Source organism: Cryptomeria japonica, chromosome 1 (assembly GCF_030272615.1).
Source record: "Cryptomeria japonica chromosome 1, Sugi_1.0, whole genome shotgun sequence".
NCBI lineage: Eukaryota > Viridiplantae > Streptophyta > Pinopsida > Cupressales > Cupressaceae > Cryptomeria > Cryptomeria japonica.
The window spans coordinates 462,722,882-462,742,706 of NC_081405.1; the positions used below are offsets into that span (position 1 = coordinate 462,722,882).

At 39.0% G+C, this 19,825-nt stretch overlaps 1 protein-coding gene across 1 annotated transcript in view; it reads right to left on the reverse strand.

Moving 5' to 3' along the window:
* Positions 1 to 4,158: 4,158 nt before the first annotated feature.
* The window catches only part of LOC131064168 (uncharacterized), a 97,249-nt gene continuing 81,582 nt past the window's right edge, over positions 4,159 to 19,825 (reverse strand). Inside the window, exons 3-4 of the mRNA XM_057998203.2 lie at positions 5,197 to 5,693; positions 4,159 to 5,004 (exon numbers count right to left, since the gene is read on the reverse strand). Of these exons, the coding sequence (XP_057854186.2) occupies positions 4,965 to 5,004; positions 5,197 to 5,693 (537 nt within the window). The 3' untranslated portion in view covers positions 4,159 to 4,964. The remainder of the gene's footprint in view (positions 5,005 to 5,196; positions 5,694 to 19,825) is intronic.

Genomic DNA, 19,825 nt, shown 5'->3' on the forward strand with positions numbered 1-19,825 from the left:
AGGGTCACCGTGACCAGGCAGGGGTCACCAAGCCCGCTGACTCGCATGACTCGCCGCGAGTCACGAAACTATGCTTGCTTGTTGATTGGTCTCTAAGCACCCTAGCACAATTATCTTCCCTCCTCAGTTTGGGTTAGAGAAGTAATAGGGATAAGACCTTGATATATAGGGTCATGGAATTGTATAATTAAGAAGTAAATGCCTACTAATCCAAACATTTAAATTAAAATGTTATAATATTTAATGATGCATTCAATAATATAGATTAATTGTTGATAAATAGCCTGCCTCCAAGTAGGGGACATTACAATTGGTATCAAATCTTTGATCCTGCCATCCTGCAGAGTAATGATGAATCAATAAATCATCCTAGTCAATATGAAGGAATCTAACAATACACGTTTTTATGTGTATGGTCCATGTTTGTGTAAATCCATGTGTATGCTTCGTGTTTCATGTGTATGCTCTATGTTTAGTTCATACCTAATGTATTTCCAATTATCTTACAATACAAATGCAAACTACAAGAAAGGCACATTATGGTGCCAAAATCCTCTCAATGCAAAACTCTAGTTGGTTCTCTAAACAATTACAGAAGTTGAGCAAACACAATAACAAAACTTTTACAAAAAGAAGAAGAGGAACATCAATCCTAAGAGAGGATTGATTCAACATCAAGAGCAAAAGGGAAGACCCCATTCTTTAAATATGATTGCAAGTGTGTGTGGCCATTATGTGGCAAACAAACTTCTGATCGATTCACAAGAAGAGATATGACCAAAAAATTAAAAATAAAGTATAGCTATGAAGGGACATATAATGTCTACAAGCTGCGACCATATTAAGTATTATTATCACCCACAAGGAGCCGCAATGAAATATATAGCAGTTAGTATAAAAACAATTAATGCACCCAAGCAAGTTGTATATAATATATGGTGAGACTATTTCAACAAGAGTACGGGGAATGCTTTCTTTGATATGACCAACTACCTCAACCTTATGACAGTAACTTTATTGAGAACAAGGTAGCAACTTATGGCTATAACAAACAACAAATAATGGTTGATTTCCTTGCCACTTTGACTCTCTCAAGACATTAAGAAGATAATTAAGGAGAGGTTAAGGAGGACAACAATCGAAGTAAAATCATAAATAGCAGAATGAAGCGTTGATCAAAGCTAACAAAGTAGCGATTATATTAACATGTAAAGACAATAGTGATCCTAATTAATAGAGTTCTAATATAGCAGCGATTTCATTCTACAGGCAGCGGAAAGGTGTGATTTCATAAAGATAATTGATGATCAAATTCATCTGTGCAGAAATAGTGGTTGCCTATAACCAATCCTGGTCTATGGGATATTATTACAAAATGGCTTGGTATAGAAGAATGGCTCCATGATACATAAAGAAAAAAACACCTACCACTTCATTCCTCTTGCATCGATAGTCATAGCCCATGATACAGATATTGATCAACAACTCACATAACAAAGAGAAATGGTTATGGAATTAATAAGCGATTCTATACAGCTAATGTATTAATGCCATTAGACATCAAAATCAATGACTTAAGGATAATGTGCGGCAATTGATGTAAAGGTGGCAGAAGTTTTATAAATAAATGAACAAAGTACATTCCAAGATGAAAAGACAGCGATGGGTTATTAACAGATCTTTAGTCAGCGATTAATATTAGACAAACAAAGTAGCAATTAAAGATGCGATGAGATATCTCCAATAGGTATGATTCCATCTACATGGAAGGGTCCAGTTTTAGGAAGAGTGTTTATTAACAAACAAATTGTTAAATGGCAGATGTCAATACAAATAGATTTGTCTATAAAGGTTGCCTCGCTTTTGGAAGGGATAACTTTTAGGAAATAAGTGTGCCCCTCAATAAAGAGTCGTATTCCTTGAAGACTGGGATTTATAGTGGTGTGGGGTGTGGAGTACATGTTTAATAAAAAAAGATATTATCTCATGTACACCAGCAATCTCATATATAAAGGAAAGAATATCTGAAGAAGTACATGCAGATTTAGAGGAAAATTCAAAATAGATATAAGAACTTTATATCAGAGTTATAGTAGATTTGAAAAGAGAATAAGAAGAAAGTTTAATGAAGGGCAATTTGTTATCCAAAGGAAATATTTGTCAAAAGGTAAAGATCTATTAATTAAAGTTTTTAGAATGCAAGGAGTAGGTGCAATTACTAAAGAAAAAATAATTTGTCATGAAGAGATATAATTTTCTTTTAAGGTGGTGACTATTAATAACGGAAGATGTCTGTAAGGGGAATCACTCCTTTAGAATGTATAAAATAAACTTTCTATGAGAAATGAAGGGGAGTCTCAAATGCGAATGCCCCATCAATAATTCAGACTTAACCCAGGTGTAAATTAAATATAGTTTGCATAATGATATAACTAGGAGATGGACTTTGTAAAGTTTCAGTCAAGTTACCCTTTTTTAATTAATAACAAGTGTATGAATGAAACAAATTACAAACGCAACATAGTTCCTTTGAATAGGGCAAGGTTGTACAACAAAGAAGAAAGTCCCTATAACCAAAAGGAAACAAAACTATTCAAATACGTTCATTGCTTCAATATGACGAAATCCTACCCTTACACTGACTCGAGGATATCAAAGATATTACGCAGACATTGGTCTTTTGCAAATAAGAAATTACAAATCTCCAAAGGTTTGTTATGGACACTCATGATTCAGTTTAAGAAATGAAAGTGACATTGCTTGAGGACAAGCAATTTTGAGACGGGTTGACTGTCATGCCCCCGTCAAGGAATGTACCAGATCACAGCATTAATAAAAGTATGATCAGAGTCTTACTGATTAAATCAAAATTGCAGTATTAAACTATAATCTAGACAGCTGACTAAAAGATGAAAGTAGTTTAATTAAGAGTCATTTAATATTAATTTAAGGGAAATCATCATTAAAAATAAATAAAGAAAATACTTTAATAAAAGACAATTAAATTGTAATTAAGGGTCAAGAGTTGTGACTCTTTGAGAAGGGAAAAATAATTAAAGGGCATGACTCCGGGAAAAATAATGAAAAGGCATGACTCCTCCCTCATATTGGAAGATATAGAAGGGAGAAGAGAACCTCATTTGAGAGGGGATAAATTTGGGGGAATCAGAAGTGCAGATCTGATTTAAATAAGAAGTGCAGATCTAATTGTGAAAGGTTGTGTCCCTCTCAAAGGGCAGAAATAATGAAGAGCTGCACTCTTACAAAGGGTGTTAATGGTGAAAGGGTGTGTCTCTTGCCAAAGGGCATACATGATGAAGAGGAGTGACCTCTCCCTCACATTGAGAGATATAAAGGAAAGGAATCAAAGCATCCAGTAACATCACCATTGATCAGATCAAATCAGATCAGAACTGTTATTAAGTTACAGGCAATAACATCTTTGTTCCTGGTGGTATGCATGGTGATGCACTTAATATGTATGCTTAATATATGAAGCCTGTAATGTTCTTATGCATAATTTATTAGTAATATTAATATAGACTTCAATATGTATGACAGTCATACTTAATTTCATATACGTTCATATTAAATGTAAGACTTTAATATTAATAGCCCATTCCTTAATAATTCTGTTAATGCCTATGGAGGATGGGAATGATTTGGTAGGGAAGGGTGGTCTAAATCCTCACAAGTCAGGCAATCCTGAGATGGGGTAAGGACAGGTATGCCAGAAACCTCGAGGGAGTACTCCCAAGGAGGGGTAAGGGCTTGCATCCGTTAACCTTGAGGGAACCTGCTCGTTGATTGGTCTCTAAGCACCCTAGCACAATAATTTTCCATCCTCAGTTTGGGTTAGAGAAGTAACAGGGATAAGACCTTGATATATAGGGTCATGGAATTGTATTATTACGAAGTATACGAAGTAAATGCCTACTAATCTAAACATTTAAATTAAGATGTTATAATATTTAATGATGCATTCAATAATATAGATTAATTGTTGATAAACAGCCTGCCTCCAAGTAGGGGACATTACATGGTGTGCATGGAAAAATTCAATAAACTTAAGCTTCCTAATAATTCCATGAATAGACAATACAAATCAAGACACAAACAAAATAAATTTGATTTAACTTCAGAGAAAAAAGTCCAAGATCAATAATCAGCATCCCTGTACACTTAATTAATAAATAATATAATGCACAGTTTTCGGAACCAGAAGATGTGTTTTACAGTATATGCATACATTGCCATGAAATTGACCACCTTTAATCTTTAACACTTGCCACAATAGAGTCAGCTTTTCATGAAACCCAGAGTCCCAATTTTTCTGTTCTGTGTTTGGATATTCTGTTTGTTAGGCAATTTAATATGTCCCTCATTACTTATAGCTCTTCTAAAGAAAAATAACTTTCTTGATAGATAGTACAGAAGGAAAATAGACATAATAATCAGCTTCATGCCATCCTTGCGTACCAAGCAATCTCCAGCTCAGGATTTTCTATAGAATTGCAGCTTCATACCTTTTCTATCTCAAGGTAGAATGGGATTGCAGAGCAGACAATCATTGGAGCACATCACAGAAAAAGACCAAAAGATGGAATGATTCCTCAAAAATACATTGGTGAATAGTACAGATTGACCAAGGAGAGGATATTCAATATCCAAACCATTTGACCAAGTTTGTTTGGTCTTGACACCTTTTAAACAAGCATGCATTGATATCTCTCAATGAATTTTTTTCAGCCTTTCTGGGCATCATTTGCAACTTGTTCTTACCACAACATACACAGAACTAACAACATATTTCCGACATATTAATATAAAAAAATAGTGTAGATAAAATCCATATCTGGCCAAGGCAAACTCTTCTCCAAAAAATAAAAATTTGAAGCAAACAAGATTCAAATAATACATTTTACATTGGACAATTGAAGCAATATCTGAGGCCAAAAAACCGTTCACATGGATGTTTTTACCTGACTTAGTGCACCTGCAATTCTGTGTACATAAAAAATATTAGTACTTCCTCTCTCTAGTACACTTCTTCCCCCTGAAACATGCATGTATGTGTGCATATGCACAAAGACTATAACATTAAAAACAACTACTGGACCATATGGATGATCCATATATATCACAATTCCATGCACCTTGCAAACTAGAGTTTGTGGAAAACATATATCAGCATACCTTGCTCTAGCATTTTGCAATGCTTCGAGGATTTCAATTGTTGCCTTCACCTTTCGATTTGATAACCTTTCTGCTTCATCCTCAAGCAACAAACTTGAAAATTTGTGCAGAACTTGTAGCTTTGTTTCCATTTCGGCAATTTGTTGATCAAGATCAATTAACAAGCTCTGATATGAATCAATCCCCTTGAGAACTGCAAGAAGATGATCATATCTGATCCCAGTGTCACTAATTAAGAGCTCCTTGGAATCTCTTTCCTGATTTATCTGGCTTTCACTTTCAGTAGCACCAGTCATGTTGGTTCTCAGTTCTTTTTCATTCCCATCAATTTTCTTGCTGTCTGACTCAAAATGCTCTTCTAAATTTTCATTGTTAAAAGAAGCACCTTCTGTGGAAGAAACAACTCTAACTGGGCCTTCACTGTCTTTCCCAATATCCTTCTCCAAACGAGTAGTAGCTAAAAGTTTGATTAATTGAGCTTCCTTCTCAGAGATTGCCTGTGTCAACAGATGGCCACATTGGAAATGTAGAAAATAAAGAACCATAAATGATTCCATTGATGACTAGTTCTTTTTTACTCGAAGCATCATATATATGTTCTTCAATTATATTTTAAAAACATTGCAAAGTAACTAATAAAAAATGGAGCAATTTCTGCAATTTGACTTAACTTTAATGTCCCCTTCCAAGGAGTAGTCAGAAGTGACAACTTAGCTTATTTTATTCCCAAGGCCCATGGGCTAATGTCAAGCAGTCATAAACTAAATTAATTATTTTAGTTTTCCAATAAACATTTACAGATAGCTTATTTTAATTAACTTAATAAACCGACTTAAGTGAAATATTAAAGAAGTATTTAAAAGTCACTTTATTTATTAAGCTTAATGAAATATTAGAAGTGTGGAAACATGAAAAAGCTTCGAGAAAGTTCCTTGGGTTTAAGAAAAAGATGTTTTGGAGCTCATTTCTTTATGCTTGGATTATTTTTCTCTTTTGGATTTTGAGAGCTTCTTGTGGAGCAGAAACCCTAGGACGAAAACCCTAAGGGCAATCAATTTAGGTGGTGAAACTATCTACCCTAGCTGGTAACAGGTGGATTCATTCAAATTTCGCATTCAGATTAAATGATGGAGTTTATGAAATTTGTTGAGTCTTATTGTAAGACAAATTTCAGAGTTTTCTGTTGGAGATTGCCAAAAAGATTTGACACCATGACATAATAAACAATAGAATGTGGGGTAATGCATTCTTTGTGCTGGGTGACATAGAAATATTTTCAGGGTGTGAGCTTTTGGAATAGTTTGTCTATAAATCTGATCGCTACCTCCAGTTTTGGCGTGGGGATAAAAGCCATCAACATGTCATACTTTACTCAGCGATATAGTATCTCTACTGGTGGTAGAAATTGATGTTTGCTGGACAGTGGCAAGACATGGATTGTTTGGCATATTGCTGGATATATGACAGAAGCATTTGACAGATTGAAGCAGTCTGGCATTTAGGCAACTGATTGATAGAACATCTTCAGCAATTTAAGGTTCTTGGCGGGTTGACTTGACATGCTAAGGTTGGTATGAGTTTTGAAGAGGCAAAAGAGTACTTTGAAAGGCATTTTGAAGGCCATGAGGGGCATCAGTTTGCTGGTTGCTGAAGTAAGGGATTGAAGTCTTATTACAGAATTTGGAGGCTTTAAAATCTCTGCTCAAGGCCTACAATAACTGCTGTATTAATCTGAGTGAGCATAAGACTCATGGATGCATGAAACCTCAAAGGACAGTGGTAAATAATGCTGTAGCAAAGATCATCTGTATCTGCTATAGCTTTGCATGGAACATTACCTCTATAAAGGTCGGAATTCTCATCAATAAATTAGAGGTCAGATTTACCTCTGCAATTTCCGTAGCTAAAGCTTATTGAAATATCTCTATATTATCAATTTCTGTTTAGTTTATTCTCTATCTGCTAAAAGTATTCTGTTAGTTTTGCTTCATATATGTTTTGCACTGTCATCATGATATGAAACTACCACACTCTGAAACACATAACCTGCAAACAAACATTTAATCATTCTCAGAAGTATGCAGCCTTTTGAACAAAATAAACATTAGAAAAGTGCACATTTTGGGTAAAAAAATTGTGAAAATTTTATGAGGTATTTTACACAACTTTTTATTCAAATTACAACCATAATACTAAAGAAACCATCACAAAGGCACTTGTGACATCTTGGGACGAAAGACTGGATGTTTCTGAATTATTTACTTTGGGCATATAGAGAAACTGTCCTAATAGGTATAAATTAACAATGTTATAGAAGATGATCATCCAGAACCAATGCATGATCATTTAGATTCCTACCCACCTGAAACATGGATTTTTGAAATTCTTTTGTGGAGGTTGAAAGGTTATGTGCTATCACAATTAGATTCCCAATTCAGAAGGAAAGGTTGTTACAATTCCTAGCCTATAATTAGTTTCATGTAACCCATTTTGTTTCCCTAGGTTCTCGCTCATAAAAGAGTATCCATGTTTTCCATATTGTTTTTATCATGTTTTTCAATTCATGATGTTTTTTAATGTTATACTCTAGTTCTCCTTTTAATAATGTAAATGTCCTTTTTTTGTCATTAGTTAGGTGATTCAAGAATTTTCAGGTGATTTAGAAACCTGTTGACTCCATTGCCCAATTGATAAAATACTAATCCACTTTTCAAAAATTGAGATTATGAAGCCCTCCTATGCTGCAAGTATACAACATGGTCCCCCAAAAAAACCAAATGTCATACCCAATGCAAAACTTGATTGTGTTACAAGATGCCCATGTTTTCCATTGTAATTTTACTAACCATTTGTAGGCTAAAATTGAAGTCCAAAAGAATCTGTCATGTCCACTTCTCGAAAAATAAAAAGAATTAATTGAAGCCTCATAGCCTATTTTATTTCCCATATGCTAATGAATAAAATAAAGGAAATAACAATATTTTAAGTGGGCACAATCACTTTATTTCAAAAGGGTAACTCAGATATTATTATATGTCCTATGTAATATTTAAAAATTGCACTTCACACTTTATTTCAATATGTAAATCAAAAAGTACTTTTTGTAATTCAAAAGGTATTTTAAGATACTTGGAGGGAAAAAATAAATTCAAATAAAGGGCCCAAAAGAGACTATAAAAGAAAGTCATTTGCTCAAAGCAAATCATATATTCAAATTGATCATTTTCACTTTCCCTTCCAAATTAGAGTTTAACACATTCAAGGATGAAAATCCTTGCTCTGAGAGATCTTGAGGACAAAAATCCTCTCGATTTCCATTGTTGTATTTGAGATCAAAATCCTTCTCATCTAGTGAAAACGATTCCATGTGAAAATTACAAGTGCCTTGAATTGTTGAAGATTGGGCAGTGAAGAAAATCTTTTGCTGCTCCTGTTGGGTCATTGAATGTTTATCAAAGTGTTGCTAATTTTCATCATTCAAGGTCTCTGCCCTTGGTAAATTCGTTGTCTTTGGTTTTTTTCTAGTCATCATCATCAAGGTGCCTAGGGTTTGGATTGTTGTTTGCTGCTCGTGAACATTCCAAACCTTGGATCTACTATTCCTTGATGTTTCCACTTTCCAGGCATCTTGGCATCACTTATCAAGTTTCTAATTGAAATGATAATTGATTGAATATTTACAAAGGAGATGAAAGCTCCTTAAATAAGCGATTACAAAGGATGTTTCCATAACAAAAACAATCAAGAACTAAAGACATAAACGAAGTTACTAAAATTGACTAACTGACATACAGAATAGAACGTTACTAACTAGACTACTTAAATGACTTAAATGACCATTATAAGCTAAATATTACAATATTACTTTACTAACCTCCCTTAATGGTCATTGTACTAACTACCCTACATAAGACTTGACATAATCTCTAGGTCATTTGGCCACAAATGCATAGAAGGCTGACTCCTCTTCAGAACGCTCTACGACATAAGCCTGTTGCTGAGACCTGAAGAGCACTCAAGTATACTGAGAGGAAGGGGTGAATCAGTATACCGATAAATTTTACTTCTTTTGAACTTAATGAATATATCAACACAATTATTCAATGTATATGCATAATCAAAACATAGAACACTTAAGAGTTTCCAAGTTTACAATGAAAATCAAATGAAATGAATACTCATATGTATGTATATATAATGTTCTTTTTACAATACTCGTAGGCACCAACCCCTAAACAGATTTGTGAGCACCAATCCACTGGAAGCACCGACTCCCACTTGAATGTAGGCACCAACCTACAAGATATGAAGAACCAACTTCACAGAGATGAAGCACCAACCTCTATACAAACTTCTGTTATGAATGGCTCCTTTCAACTGCTATATGACTGTCATAAATCTGCTATGTAAATCACACTGCTATCTTTTCAAAAACTTGCCCATATATGTATAGATAATCTTCTCGAAGTCTTCTTTCAAATCTGTAATTAATTCCTATATAAAACTCTACTTGTGGCTGATATATATGTCCAGTATTATGCACACCACATACACAGCATTACTCTCCTTTTTCTAAATTCTTTTCTCAGTATTTCACCCCCACCACCTTCTTCAAATTCCATCTCTATATATATCATTCACATATTCTTTCACATAAAGGTCGCGACTTCTCTTGAGAGATACCATTTCTCAAAAGACAAGTCTTTCGATTCATTGTGCTTTAATAATCTCTTACACTATATTAATTTTAATAAAACACCACACAATGTTTACCAAGCACGAATATAGTGAAATTTTCTTTATTAATAGACTCGTGCCATTCATTGAATACTTGCTGTAGTATATTTGTTTCACTGGAATGATAATCTTAATTCTTTTTTTATCGCAACCCTTCACATCTGCTTTAACAGTTTGTTGTGCCTTGCACACACTCCCTATCGTCGACAGGGTCCCCCCCTTTCGTCTGTTACCTCATTGAGGTCCTGAGTAGGAGTTTTGAGAGTTCGCAGAGATAAACTGCACCAATGAGGAATTTGAGCTTGAGATGATGATTCGAACTTAAAATTGAGCTAGCCTGATTCATAAGTCCTAGAGAAGTCACATCTTGAATGATTGCAATTCCGTTTGTAAGTTCAAAGCTTGAAGCCAAAATGCCTAAGGCAAATAAGAATTGCATTTTTTGCTAAATTGGTCGAGATTTAAAATTTACAAAATAAAATATAAACTCATGCGTTTTAGTCAAAGTGGCCGGAATTTGAAATTTGATAGAGAAAAGAGTTGAAAGGGAAAAATCGCGCAATTCATGCCAAAGGCCGGAAGTTTGAACAAAGACATTTTAACTTAATAATCAAAAAATCGCACAATTCATCCCAAAATCCCGAAATTCTAAAGGAGTCGGCATTTTAACATATTTTGAAAGAAGTCGCCCAAAGACATAAGTCACGCAAAAAGGCTAGAAAGCCCGAATTTCACAAGATGGCGCTTTTTAACTTAAAAACGAAACAAAAAATCACACAAATAAGTTGAAATGTGCGATGTTGAATAAAGAACTTTTTTAAAAACACAACACAAAAAAATCGCGCATTCTCTCAAAAAGAGCCGAAATTCACCTGAGGCATAACAAAAACGAAATCGCACATTTCGGCTCTATAGCCCGAAGTTTGCTAAAAAGGGGGCATTTAAAATCTCAACAAAACGGCATAAACTCATGTCTATAGCCCGAAGTTTGTTAAAGATCGCATTTTTTAGGCAAAGGAAGCAATAAAGACATAAGTCGCGCAACAAAGCTAGGAGGCCCAAAATTTGCACACAAAGGGCGTTTTCAACAAAATCGCGCATTTTAGTCAAAATGCTCAAATTTCGCAACAAAAGAGAAGGCGTTTTAATAAGACACAAGTCGCGCATTTCGACTAAAGAGCCTGAAATCCACCTGAGGCATTAAAAATAAAAGTCTGTTAGCTCGCGTTTTGTGCAAAAGGAACTCGAACTTCATCAACAGAAGAGAACAAACAGAAAAATCGTGCAAGGAAGTATAATAGGAGTTCGCCGACTAGGATTATTTCTCAAAGACAAGCAAAAATCGCCCAAACCCTCACCATTTCCCCAAATCGGCCGAATTTCGTAAAAGAGAAGTCAAAGTCACGTAGGGAGAGCCCAAAATCGCGCGTTGTCTTCAAAATACGATTCTTGCAAGAGGGAGGACGTTGGAACCAATAGTCACGCATTTCCAAAAAGTGTTTAGAGATCAGGGCAAGACAAAGTTCGCATTTCAGAGGTGCAAGTTTGATGCAAACTCGACAGTCTTAGGGCTTTTGCGAGTTCACAAAGATTGCAGATTCATTCCAAGTCCCGAGTTTGCAAATCACCTTCAGAAACCGCCCATCAACATTCAAAACACCAAGTTACAAGTCGATTCACCTTCTTGCAATCAAATACCTCTTCAAGTCGCTACCAGGTATGTTAAAATCGCCCTTTAATAGTTTCGGATTACATTTGATGAATGATCATGCTTTTATGGATGGTTTATATACAAAATAAATTGTGTAGAAATCTTGAAATTTAACCCAATCAATCATTAGCTGTCAAACTCAGCCTCCAGTAGAAATTTGAGACACGGGCAAATTTAGGGATATTGGTCCAAAAATTGCAAAGTGTAAAATCATCTCTTCCAAACGCATATTTAATACGTTCAAGGCGAACAAATTGAAAACTTAACGCTGAAAGCCAAAAATGCTTACAATTCCCCCATCAACAAAATCAGGAGCAACGATATTTTGAAAATTCACTCAAACCAACCAACTTCATTTCCGAAATCCAAATTACATTTATCTCCAAAACGCAGATTCCAGATTGTTTAATTAGCATGTTTTAACGCAGCTTCAAATTTTAAATTATATCGTTGATGATCGATTTTATTGCTAATGTCGTCTTCTGGCACTGCTAACCCGCATTTTTCACTTTAAAATAGTCTCATAATTCGTGTTCAGGTGTGCAGGATAGATGCCTAATTAGGTGGCGGAATCTTCCAAGGCACCTGACGCACCAAGGACATCCCAGACGTCAAAAGCCAACATTCCCCGCAAGCTTGAAAAGATGAAGTATCATTATTAGGGGGGGGGATAAAAGAGTCGAAAGTCGAGCAATTGGGAGAATGTTGGAGATACGGACCTCGGGCATGTAGACATTCAAAACTTCAAAGAGAGGGTATATGCTCCAAATGCATACGGAAAACCCAAGCGGATGCTACAAAGCGGCATTGCACAGGCTCCAAGTTTCCCACCGGCGATTTAGAATTATGAGCTTGTGGTCGAGGTCGCAAAGCACTATTAGCCGGAGAGCAAGGTGGTAGTTGCATATGGAATGGTGATGGTTGATTTCACTCCAGAGGCCATAGGGGAAGCATTTAACAACCCGCTTCTTGAGGGCACCACCACGGTAACTATAGACAAGGCCCAACTCGCTTTTGATATGAATCCTAATAAGTGCAAGGTACTAATAAACGAAGAGTGGTTCAAAGGAAGAAGAGCCCCGAGCACTAGGATCGTCAAAAAGACCTATAGAAGCGAGTTTGTTAAAGAATACGGGGACATGGTCACACTGCTTAGCCAAGTCATGGGGCTCCCCCACTCTAACCTATTTGACGAGTGGATGTTTTATTTCGCAGAGCAGGCCTTCAATGGAAAGTTTAAGTTCGATTGGGCTCAGATCATAAGTGACAACATCCATACATAGCTTGACGAGCTCGCACAGAAGAAATACTTCACCATGACTTCCTACTTGGTTTACATGTTTGCTAGACATTAGCACTTGTCAGGGTTGATCCGAATAGGGGAAATTGGGAATGGACCAAATCAAATGAAGGTATACGACTGTTACCCTTAGTTGCATTATTACAACATAGCTCAAAGAGAGAAAGACAACATCGCTTATGCAATTGGCCAGTATGAGCGCATTAATAATGCATTCACGATGCACATGGTCCAGATGATGCATGGAGGATTGCACATAAGGTTGTCAAAGCAGGCTACTACACTGATATGGAAGTATGGAGCATGGTTCATTCAGTTCCCTCGTTTTTCCTATATCAGAATTTCAAGCTTTGAGGAGATTCCATTCCGACTTCCTCGTTATCCATCAAATAGAATGGTCCTATTAGCAGTTGCAAGACAGGCACACCCAGATAGACACATACTTAGAGAGAAGAAGAAATCACGATTCACATTCCCAATGGTCATAGGGAAAAATGATGTGTACTTCAAAAACTCTATGCAGCTCAAGGAATCCTTCGACGAGATAGCATCATATTGCTTGCAAGAACACCTCCCCAAGAAGTACTTCGACCCCGCTGGATTAGGGAAGAAGGCTTATGGAAGACATTACAAAAGTAAAGCATCCATGGAAGACTACTGGTCTAATTGCCTGGATGACTTTGAGGTCCATCGGCGAGAATACTCAAGGTTAAGTATTCAACAAATGAGAATTTTCGAGTACCGTCGAGTCCCAGATCAAATAGTTGATTATGGGGATTGCTTGCAGACCCAGGATTATGAGGCAGTCAAAGACCTCGCACCATTCATTAACTGGGCCTACGACTCGATCGCAGATTTGGAAGCCATAATGGAAGGTCCCTACAGATATACAAATAGCTCGCTATGCCAGCAAATAGAGAGGATAATGCATGAGGGGACCTAGTTCACATATAACCTGATGGGCAGCCTTGAGTCCTAGTCGTCCGAAGACGAGGAAGCATCGAGTGTGCCAAGGGAGGAAGAAGTTGAAAAGCTTGAGAAGAAAAGAAAGAAAGAAAGTAGTGGGTCCATTGAGGCGTCCAGAGAACAAGGTGGGGAGTTGGTAATCACATCAGGACAGACCATCCTGTTGTCATTTTATGACACCCTGGGTCCATCAGTAAGAACCGATCAGAGATATGTTCCATGGACCAGCGCTGCCCCAGTTGATCAAGGAGAAAAGCAATCATGGTTTGAAGTGTTGTTTTGTCGGAAGTTCCTGGGCCCTCTCTTTTCCCTTCTCCAGAACTCCGGAACCCCCAGGTTCCGAAGTTCTTTGCCCTTGTCTCCTTCCTTCTTCCTTTTCCTAGTCCTTTCCTTCCTTCTTCGGAACTCCAAAACCCCGAGGTTCCAAAGTTCCCTTCCTTCCCTTAGCCTTTCCTTAGTTCTCCGGAATTCCAGAACCCCGAGGTTCTGAAGTTCCCTCTTGGCCTTTCTTCCTTCTTTTCTTCAGAACTCCGGAACCCCGAAGTTCCTTCCCCTTTTGCCTCTCTCTCTAGTTCCTCCGGAACCCCGAGGTTCCGAAGTTCCTTGCTCCTTCCCCTGTCTTCCTCACTTTGGGAGTCTGAGCTTCTGAAGTCTTCGGGCTTCCTTCCGATTGGCGACACTTCTGGATGGTGTGATCGACACTCAAGGCTTTTAACGCTCCAACAGTTTTGGTGGTTTGTGCACTTTCTTTTGTGGAGCCACAAGGGTGCATTAAGTGTTTTGGCAGGATTTCCATCAGGGAGGTATGCGGCCATGCTTGGTGACTTATGTCATGTTTGACTTTGGAAGGTTAGTCAATCCACCTTCTTAGGATTGCCTTTGGTGGTATGGCTAGGTTGCTTGCATGTACAAGTCAAGTGCATGCACTTCCCCTGCACTCCCAGGCCGACATGCAGGGGTCATGATCAACCTTGTAACCATTTTTTCTATATAAGGTTGTTAAGCCTCATTGTAAGAGGTTCTCTCCCTGCTGGCTTGAGCTTTCTTATGCTCTTCTCTTCTCTTGAAGACTTGTAATTATTTTTGCATTTCTGCAACTGTAAGATTGGCTTTTGGCCTTATGATTAATTGAAAATCACCATTCTTGCCTCCTTCTAACCTATGTATGTTGTGTATGCTTTTCTTACCTTCATCATAGGTGTATGTCTTGTGGCTTTTCTCTCCATATATGCTGTGTTAACTTGTTTTCTGAGTGTGACTTGTGGGAATCCTTCTCCCCTCTTGACACTTGGCAATTTCTAAACTCCATATATGCGTTTGGGTCACTTATGCAATTGAAGTTGTGCATCTCTTGGGTATTTCAATTGATTCCTTGTGCCATTTCGGTAGGGAGAGGAACAGTCTCTTCTTGGTGCATCACCTCCTTTGATTTTAAGCATTTCTCTCTTCCCTTTACCTCTGCAACTTGTTAGGATAGGCTTAAGAGTTAGTTTTGAAGTGTTGAGTTAGTTCAACACTTGCACCTGGATTGAGAAGGAAGTTCGGCCTTCTCCGGAGATTCAACCCCATGCGCAAGGTCCCACACTTCGGGGTTGTTTCCATGTTTCACAAGGTTGCTGAGTTGATAGCTCAGCAAGGGTGTGAGCTTTTGTAATAATAGTTTTTGGCAAGCCCGGTGGGACTTAGTTCGACATACATGCTAAGGATTCCATGTTGTTCTTAGTGTCTCAACCTTTAGAGGCAGTCATCTCTCAAGCACTTGGCGACTCTGCTCACAAGACCAGTCTCTTGTACACGACTTGTTCTTCTCTCCAGAACCCCGAGGTCTGCAGGTTCTGAAGTCAGTGAAGCCATCTCAACCTCGGAACCCCCAGGTTCCGAAGTTCCTAGGTCTGCTACTTCGGAGGTCTGGAACCCCCAGGTTCCGAAGTGCTTAAGCCCGGAAATCCGGAACCCCCCAGGTTCTGAGGTTTCTGCTCATTAGTTCAGTCCCTCGCTCAAGCAGGTTGCTGATTCCATGCCCAGAATTCAAACAAGGGCGACTCTAAGAGGAAATTTGCTGGTCAAGCAGTCCTAAGCCCAAGACAACTGAAGGTTCGATGTGTTCTTTAGTTCATCAAGCCTTTGGAGGCAACATCTTTCAAACACCTGGCGACTCTGCAAACATTTGGTGAATCTACGATATGTTATCAATCTCTGGTTGAGAGGGTCCGTATGCTATTTTAAGCATTTTGTTAAACAAGCTCCATCTCCTTCAAATGCTTTAAAATGAGTTCATATCATGGGTGTAACTTCTATTCACCCCCATTCTATGAGAGTCCCAGCCATTTTTCCCCTCCTTACCAGCAGGACCGAACTAGGATTGCTCCTAGTTCAACCCAATCAACTTCACTTCAGCAACAAGTGGGTACTTTCCTAATGCTTGCCACCCACCCACCCCTGCTCAAACTTCTTGGCAGCCCAACCAGCCCCAAGATGATGAAAAAATGCAAATTATAGAAATCAAAAGTGTGTTGCTTGATTTCACCAAGCAGTTGGAGGAGTTGAAGAGGCAACAGGAGTGGGATTTGCAACAAGATCAGCTTGCTTATCAGGCTCAACTTCAACAACAACAGTTGGGAGCCCAAAGACAACATGAGTTCTTTGCAAGGCAGCTTGCCTCTGCTAGGAAGGAAGAAATTAAGCAACTAGCAGCCATAGAGATGCGGCTCATGCAGGAGGAAGGGTCTGCCCCTAAGGTGCCCAAATTTAAAATTCCAAGTTTCAGATAGGGGGCACCCTCTAGGCCTTTGATTGAACCTCCAAGATTCAACATCCCAAAATTTGGAGGATCCCAATCCACTATCTCATAGAGGCGCTCACCTCAAGGGTCTTCTCCTATGCGAGAAATTCAAATGCCTCAGCTTCCCTTGAAATTTTTTTCACCCACTCAGCCCTCTTGTCTTGATAGTATTTCACTCTTCAAGGGCGGACCTGTCGTATGGAGAGCTGATTGTGCTAGTGAGAAGGGGAAGGGAGAGTTGCAGCCTACCATTTGTGAGCTTTCACACACTCATGAGGGTGCATTGTCAAGATTGTTGCATGAGGTGATTGAAGATAATCACTCTCAGGGAGCCTCTATCCAGTCAAACAATGACAACAAGGAATAGGATTCATTCCTCTTATTTGATGAGCTTCCTTTCTTCCTCAAGAATGAGGAAGAGGACATAACCACGGTTGATAAGGTCTCGAATCATCAGCAGATGGAAGTCAAGGATGAGGGGAGGCTGCAACATGAGCATGAGACTGAGCTGGAAGTGGCAAAGCATGGACACATTTTTTTCCTCGAGGATGACACAGTTGACATGCCTAGGGGTGTCTCTCAACCTATGCATAGCGTCACAATAGAACCTACGTTCCAAAGGGAGGAGCTTCATACTTCTCCCAATAGTCATTAGTATTGCTGTGATGTGGGGGCGCTTCCTAGCATAGAGCGAAGAATGGAGGAGATTGATGAAGATCAATTCTAGGATGAGTTGGAAATTTTTTGCTCATCCATCCACATCCAATCATCGTCTCCTCAACTGGAAGAGTGCTGTGAGCAACAACAACAGGGGATTCACGCTTCATTAGATGAGTCATCAATACCCACCCTTGCCAGCGAGCAAGATATCAAGGAAGTTGAGCAAGATAGCGAGATCAATGTTTTTTGCTCAAACTTAGAATTATCAAGAGGGTGTCCAATCAGGCATCTCACACGGATTGAGCTCTGTAGGTCGTCCCATGTCATGCTTACCTCTAAGCATGAAGTTGAGCATCAAGGAGAGCAAGTTCTTTTCACCCATCCACTTTAGGAGGACAACATTCAAACATGGTTGAACTTCATTGTTCTCAAGCGGCATTCCAACAGCTTGTCGGGTGCCTATCTTTTTTCTTTTCCTGGCTGGTTGTCCACAAACATGAAGAGCATCAGAAGCTAGTTAGGAAAGGCAGCTATTTTGATAAGCCTGTCAATGGCTTTGTTTGATTTTCCTTTCCATATAAAGCTATGTAAATATTAGACTAGAAGTTGTTTTGCTTTCATAAGTGCTTGTGCACATGCCGCATTCTCCTTAAGAGAGTGTGGGCTCTAGTTTCTAGTTTCCCTCCAAGTGATGGCACACACAGGTTTTGGGTCTTTTCATGACTCAGTGCCCAATGGATGCTCAAGGCTTCTGGACTTCATGCTGAGCAGGGAAGCATCCTACAGAAATCGCCAAAATGTTGTCACTTTATGACACCCTGGGTCCATCAATAAGATCCGATCAGAGATATGTTCCATGGACCAGCGCTGCCCCAGTTGATCAAGGAGAAAAGCAATCATGGTTTGAAGTGTTGTTTTGTCGGAAGTTCCTGGGCCCTCTCTTTTGCCTTCTCCGGAACCCCCAGGTTCCGAAGTTCTTTGCCCTTCTCTCCTTCCTTCTTCCTTTTCTAGAACTCCAGAACCCTTGAGGTTCCGAAGTTCTTTGCCTTAGTCCTTTCCTTCCTGGTCCAGAACTTTAGAACCCCGAGGTTCCGAAGTTCCCTTCCTTCCCTTAGCCTTTCCTTAGTTCACTGGAACTCCGGAACCCCAACGTCCCGAAGTTCCCTCCTGGCCTTTCTTCCTTCTTTTCTTTAGAACTCCGAAACCCTGAAGTTCCGAAGTTCCTTCCCCTTTTGCCTTCTCTCTCTAGTTCCTCCGAAACTCCGGAACCCCAAGGTTCCGAAGGCCATTTTTCTTCTCTTCTTCTCTCTATCCCGGAACTTTGGAACCCGGAGGTTCCGAAGTTCCTTGCTCCTTCCCTTGTCTTCCTCACTTCGGGAGTCCGAGCTTCTGAAGTCTCCGGGCTTCCTTTCGACTGGCAACACTTCCAGATGGCATGATCGACACTCAAGGCTTTTAATGCTTTGATAGTTTTGGTGGCTTGTGCACTTTCTTTTGTAGAGCCACAAGGGTGCATTAAGTGTTTTGGCAGGATTTCCATCAGGGAGGTACCGGGCCATGCTTGGTGACTTATGTCATGTCTGACTTTGGAAGGTTAGTCAATCCACCTTCTTAGGATTGCCTTTGGTGGTATGGCTAGGTTGCTTGCATGTACAAGTCAAGTGCATGCACTTCCCTGCACTCCCAGACTGACATGCAGGGGTCATGATCAACCTTGTAACCATTTTTTCTATATAAGGCTGTTAAGCCTCATTGTAAGGGGTTCTCTCCCTGCGGGCTTGAGCTTTCTTATGCTCTTCTCTTCTCTTGAAGACTTGTAATTATTTTTGCATTTCTGCAACTATAAGATTGGCTTTTGGCCTTATGATTAATTGAAAATCACCATTCGTGCCTCCTTCTAACCTATGTATGTTGTGTATGCTTTTCTTACCTTCATCATAGGTGTATGTCTTGTGGCTTTTCTCTCCATATATGTTGTGTTAACTTGTTTTCTGAGTGTGACTTGTGGGAATCCTTCTCCCCTATTGACACTTAGCAATTTCTAACCTCCATACATGCGTTTGGGACACTTGTGCAACAAAAGTTGTGCATCTCTTGGGTATTTTAGTTGATTCCTTGTGCCATTTCGGTAGGGAGAGGAACAGTCTCTTCTTGGTGCATCACCTCCATTGATTTTAAGCATTTCTCTCTTTCCCTTACCTCTGCAACTTGTTAGGATAGGCTTAAGAGCTAGTTTTGAAGTGTTGAGTTAGTTCAACACTTGCACTTGGATTGAGAAGGAAGTTGGCCTTCTCCGGAGATTCAATCCCATGCGCAAGGTCCCACACTCTGGGGTTATTTCCATGTTTCACAAGGTTGCTGACAGCAAGGGTGCGATCTTTTGTGATAACACATCCCTCACGAATGGTTAATAGCCTGAGCCCAGCGAAAGGCAGCAGTCAAGCCACCAATCAACCTAGAGGACATATTTTCT